The sequence below is a fragment of the Prionailurus viverrinus genome, chromosome A3, assembly GCF_022837055.1.
Source record: "Prionailurus viverrinus isolate Anna chromosome A3, UM_Priviv_1.0, whole genome shotgun sequence".
NCBI classification, from domain to species: domain Eukaryota; kingdom Metazoa; phylum Chordata; class Mammalia; order Carnivora; family Felidae; genus Prionailurus; species Prionailurus viverrinus.
Window position 1 is genome coordinate 126,913,384 of NC_062563.1, and position 6,000 is coordinate 126,919,383.

Sequence of the window (6,000 nt, forward strand, 5' to 3'; positions counted from 1 at the left end):
CTCCTGAGGGTGAAAGTAAACTTCACTGAGGGTAACAAGTCCCAGGGCCCTTTAACGGAAAATATACTAAGCAAGCTCCGATGTATGGGGTTTGTAAATTAAAAATATTCATTAGGCATTCCCATGGGGTCGACCCCCGCTACTCTGGGGCCTGTGCTCACCCTCCACGCTCAGGCTGGAGACCTCTCCACGGAGTCACCACGACCCAGGGAGCTCTCCTCCCGCAACCAATCAGATGCCCTCGGAAGGAAAACTACAAGTCCCAGTATGCCCCACGCCGTCCCGTCAGGCGGCGAAAGGCCGCGCCCCAGAATTCTTCGCGTGCAGGTGGCAGCCTTAGTCCCTGGCGCGCGCGACCACTCCGGAAGTCCCGCGCAGGGGCCGGTGGGCCCTCGGCCCCCGCGGCTATGGCCCTGGTGGCTACGGTAGCGGCACTCCTGGCTGCACTGGGTGGGGCTCTGTGGCTGGCGGCCCGGCGCTTCGTGGGGCCCAGTGTCCAGCACGGAGGAGGGGACTCCGGCCTCATGCACGGGAAGACTGTGCTGATCACAGGGGCGAACAGTGGCCTGGGCCGCGCCACGGCCGCCGAGCTGCTGCGCCTAGGGGCGCGGGTGATCATGGGCTGCCGTGACCGCGCGCGCGCCGAAGAGGCAGCGGGTCAGCTCCGCCGCGAGCTCCGCCAGGCTGGGGGCCCCGGGCCGGGCTCCGACGCCGGGGAGGCCGGCGAGCTCGTCGTCAGGGAGTTGGACCTCGCCTCGCTGCGTTCGGTGCGCGCCTTCTGTCAGGAGATGCTCCAGGTGTGGGGCTCCGGGAGCCAGCTGGAGATCGGGGACGGGCGCAGGCCTCGGCGAGCGGGCGGGGCGTGGGCTGAACGGCGGGTGGCAGCCCAGAGTCCGGGGGGTGTGACCTTGGGAAAGACCAAACCTAAGAGTCCCAACAGTCCAGTGGTTTTGAGAAGGCTAGGGAGTGCAGGCTGGGAAAATTGGTAGGACAGGCGTCTGCCTTCCAAAGATGCTGGGGAAATAATGGCCCCAAGAGGAAAATAAGCCAGTTTCTGCACATTTCCTTTCGTTATGTGAGGACCAGCCCTGGAGGAGATCCGCGAGGTCACGGACTGTTTTTTCTGTGTCCCGAGTGAATCTGCACCAAGCCATCTTTCAGAGAACCTTAGAGCCAGGGACCTTGAAACAATGTTCCCCCCCTTCTGGGGTAGGAAGTTTAGTTCTCTGTCACCAGTGGACTCATTAGCACCACATCCTTAAGCAGTATCTGGCCTGATTTCTAAATAGACTGGAGCTCAGAATCCCAGTGGCCAAGTGCTCTAAACGGGGACAAATAAATATAATACTTAGTATTTATTGAAGGTTTCCTATGTGCCAGGAGGTGTTCCAAGCATTCTTACAATGGCTTTCCTGTGTGCCAGGAGGTGTTCCAAGCACTTATGATGAAATTAAAGTGCCCTTGGCTATTACTGTCATCGAAGCCTCACAGCAACCCTGGTAGACATTTTTATCCCCATTTTACAACGTTAGGCAATGAAGGCATAGATAGGCCAAGTAATTTGCCCAGGATCTGTCTCCAAAGCCCTCGCTGTTAGCTTCTATACTCCTGCTGCCTGCCAGTGAGGTGTAGGATTTCTTCGGTTAGCTGATAAATATTCCACTGCAGGGGATGTCCTCTGTTGAAATTGAGATAGAAGAGTTTCCTGCAGGGGTAACTTGCAAAAGGCCATATAGAAAAGTGAAATTTAAAATTAGCTGGCATGGGAAAGGTGCCTGTATGAAATGGAGCCTCTTGAGTCTACAGCAGAGGTTCCCAAACTAATTATTTTTTTTCATAATGCTGGTGAGCCAAAGGAAAGATCTATCAGTTTATTAAGTAATTAGGTCCAAACAACCCAGTATTTACATCCTAACAACTTAGTAGCTGTTTGAAAAAATAATACACATAATTCAAAGAAAAAAATTTTTATTTCATTGTTCAATAACCATAACTAGTGATGGGAAATGTGCACCTGTTGTTCACTGCACCAACTTCTCAGTCTTTGGGATCAGACTGGAAATGTCCATCTTTTTTTGTTCTACACTGATTTTTAACAATTGTACTTGCATTTTGGTAAAAACTCAGCTTTGCAGAGATGAGACACCATTGAAAGGAATTTAGCAAAATTTAATGTTTAAGCTGTGAACCCCCTGCAGCTAGTAGTTTGAGATGTTGTGCAGATTATCACTTTGTTTCCCTGGAAAATATAAAATTATCCATAGCACCCTGTGGAGTCCCTTATGAGGCTGTAGGGCGCTTTGATGCATTGTTTGGGAACTATTGCAGATCTTTTTTGTCTGTTTGTCTTAATAACTAGTGTTTCATTATCAGCTAAAACAGTTAACAATACTGATGTATAAAAGATGTTGAAGCATAAAAAGTGGGTCTTCGTGTTCATTAAAATGTGGATGGGTCTGGGAATGCTTCTCATTTCTGATACTTACAGCATTTAACCACTTTGGCCATTTGAGACAGAACTAATTAAAAGTTAAAGAGATAAACTTTATTAAGTCTCTTCCTGGTTCTGAAGTTCAGTGACAATAACCATATATATATATATATATATATATATATATATATATATATATATTTTAGTGGAAGTGTAAATTTCCCACAGGTTGGTATTCATGGTATTTATATCATTTATCTCCTCGAATTAAAAAAAAAAAATAGTGAATGATAAAGTCTTAAAATAATACAAGCCCAGCAAAGAATGATGGCTCAGAAATGATTAATACGGGAAACTCTTCCAAAGGATTAGTGAAAAAAGAACACTCCTTTCTTTCCCCCACGGGTGAACTTTTGCCTTCTTTTTGAAGTTGACTGTTGGAAAAGCCAAAGGTGCGTAGACAGACAGAATGATAAATAGTTGATCCTCTGACATGTAGGCTGTGATAACAGTTGTGAAATTTAACACATTTTTCTTTTTACTTGCACTTGGCAAAAGGGCCAGTGAAATTTGAAATTTGACCTCAAATTAATTTAATCGTAGGTCATCACTCTGTCTTTACACCTGGAACATGTTGTGCATTTTTTTCTCTGCCCATCAGAAGAGACAGAGAGGAGCCAGGAAAGGGCTGGGGAAAACCAACTTAATATGAATTAAAAAATGAAAAGACTTCCTTTTGAGGACAGTCTAAATTTTAGCATTTTACTCTGGAGAGATGCAGGAGGGTACAAAGTGCAGAATTCTGACTATATAGATCTTCCAAGCTGCGGGCCTCTTGTAGCTTGAAAGAGGTAGAAAAGAACTGTATTCTAGAATCCTAATAGATGTTAAAGGTGTTTGTTGGGGCTAACTCCTCTCTAAATGTCCTTTGCTGTCATTGTGAGACTTAGTATTATGTTTCATTGCATTGTTTTTTTTTCCCCATTGTGTAGTTTCTGATATTTTGATATTACCTACTTGTTTTTTTCTTAATATTTCTTTGGTTTATTCTTGATATCCTCTCCAGTCTTATTTTGCATCCTTGACCCTCTCTATTGTCCCAATTTTGAAGAAACCACTTGAAGTTGCTCTATCCCCATGATACTGTTTGCCCTTAGAAAACTACAGAATGGAGAAATCCTAATTTGGCCCTGGCATTGTTAATAGCAGCTCTGGGAATAAAGGATGCTGACCTGCCTTCTGCTATACTTCCACTTTCTAGCACACATCGATTCTCTAGCTATGGTTTGAAACTCCCAATTAGAAAAGCAAGCTAGCTTACTAATTAAAAATAGGGGCATTAAAAATAGGGCATTGCTGTCAGAAGATTTCCTCTTCCAATTGTTGTTTGCCACTTAGGAGCCCTGTCTTCACAAATCACCTAACCCGGGTGCTTCAGTTTGCTCTTGAAGTTGTTGAGGGTAGATGAGATAACATGTGAGAAGCACAAGCCCCCCATTAAGCATGCAACCCACCCTCGACTGTTGAAAACCCTTGAAGGCATTGTATAGAATTTTAGTACTTTGCAAGAATTTGTTTTTAATTTCATTTGAGGCCTGTGTTCATAATTACCTCATTCTCTTTTTGACATTTAAAGGAAGAGCCTAGACTGGATGTCTTAATCAACAATGCAGGGATCTTCCAGTGCCCTTATATGAAGACCGAAGATGGTTTTGAGATGCAGTTTGGAGTGAACCATCTGGGGCACTTCCTACTCACCAATCTTCTCCTTGGACTCCTCAAAAGTTCAGCTCCCAGCAGGATTGTGGTAGTCTCTTCCAAACTTTATAAATATGGAGACATCAACTTTGAAGACTTGAACAGTGAACAAAGCTATAATAAAAGCTTTTGTTACAGTCGGAGCAAACTGGCTAACATTCTTTTTACCAGAGAACTAGCCCGCCGCTTAGAAGGCACAAACGTTACTGTCAACGTATTACACCCTGGTATTGTGCGGACGAATCTTGGCAGGCACATACACATTCCACTGTTGGTCAAACCACTTTTCAATTTGGTGTCGTGGGCTTTTTTTAAAACCCCAGTAGAAGGTGCCCAGACTTCAGTTTATTTAGCCTCTTCACCTGAGGTGGAAGGCGTGTCGGGAAAGTACTTTGGGGACTGTAAAGAGGAAGCGCTATTGCCCAAAGCTATGGATGAGTCTGTTGCAAGAAAACTCTGGGATATCAGTGAAGTAATGGTTGGCATATTAAAATAGGAACAAGGAGTGAAAGAGCTATTTATAAAACTGGATGCCTTACATCTGTAATCAGAAATGGTGTGGCTTGAGTACTTGCTACTTGAAAACACAGCTTTGGTTTTACAGTAACTGCTGAGAGGTACATAAGGATATTTTGAAGGTACTAAAAAAGTTATTTTCTAGAGAACATAAAATTTCAGAAAAGTTTTAAATATAAGCATAATGAGTGGTGTAATGAGCAATAGTATAATGAATATATAATGAACAATTTTATAAATTATGATTGAGCAAGCATGGATTATAAATATTAAAGAATCCAGTGACTTCAACACCTTGAGAAGTTTTTTCAAATATCTTTCTGAGTTTCATGGTCAAAGTGTTAAATATTTATATTGCAGTGCTGGTTTTGTGTGAAAATAATATGCCTATTGTGTGCACGATTCTCACTTGGAATAAATTCAGTGATGCAAATTCTTAATTGTGCATATTTTTTTTTTACAAGTTTCACTAAATTGTGTCCTTTATCATCTTATTAGCCTCCACTGATCTTGGTATGCCCAGTGTCTTCCCTTCCCACACATCTTGCATGCTGCATTAAGAAGTAATATTTCGGGGCGCCTGGGTGGCTCAGTCGGTTAAGCGGCTGACTTCGGCTCAGGTCATGATCTCGCAGTCTGTGAGTTCGAGCCCTGTGTCGGGCTCTGTGCTGACAGCTCAGAGCCTGGAGCCTGTTTCAGATTCTGTGTCTCCCTCTCTCTGACCCTCCCCAGTTCATGCTCGGTCTCTCTCTGTGTCAAAAATAAATAAACGTTAAAAAAAAAATTAAAAAAGAAGTAATACTTCAAAAACCCAAATCTGTGTCACAGTGTCATATCCCTGCTTAAAAATATGTGGTGGTTTCCAATTGCCCATAACAGTGGGTTTCCAGCCTTTTTTTGTTAAGCTGCAGAATTCTTTCTTCAAAAGAAGTCTTAAGGGGCACTTGGGTGGTTCAGTTGGTTTAGCATCCAACTCTTGATTTCAGCTCAGGTCATGATCCCAGGGTCATGGGATCGAGCCCGTGTCAGGCTCTGAGCACGGAGCCTGCTTGTGATTCTCTTCCTGTGCCCCTCAACGCCCAACCCTCTTCGTTCTCTCTCTAAAAAAACAAACAAATAATACAAAACAAAAAAGTCTTAAGTAGAGAAACTTATGGATAAAACAAGTAATTACAATACTTGTTAGTATTGTCTTCCCCCAAATATGTTCCTTTTGCTAATTCCTGAAAGGACTTAGCAGAATATGGTAGTTTATAAACTACTTCTATTTAAAGTTTAAACTCTTTAATATACAT

General features: G+C 43.4%; 1 protein-coding gene across 1 annotated transcript; it reads left to right on the forward strand.

The window, feature by feature from the left end:
• Positions 1-302: 302 nt before the first annotated feature.
• On the forward strand, positions 303-5,145 carry RDH14 (retinol dehydrogenase 14). The gene is made up of 2 exons (XM_047854118.1): positions 303-797; positions 4,068-5,145. The coding sequence occupies exons 1-2, from the start codon at positions 408-410 to the stop codon at positions 4,683-4,685; spliced, it is 1,008 nt and encodes a 335-aa protein (XP_047710074.1). The 5' UTR covers positions 303-407; the 3' UTR covers positions 4,686-5,145.
• The last annotated feature ends 855 nt before the right edge of the window (positions 5,146-6,000 follow it).

What these genes read in the sequence shown, in the direction of transcription:
- RDH14 (XM_047854118.1), top strand. Translation starts at nt 408, where the DNA reads ATGGCCCTGGTGGCTACGGTAGCGGCACTCCTGGCTGCACTGGGTGGG. An exon ending in TCTGTCAGGAGATGCTCCAG is followed by an intron (nt 798 to 4,067) that starts GTGTGGGGCTCC and finishes TGACATTTAAAG; the next exon opens with GAAGAGCCTAGACTGGATGT.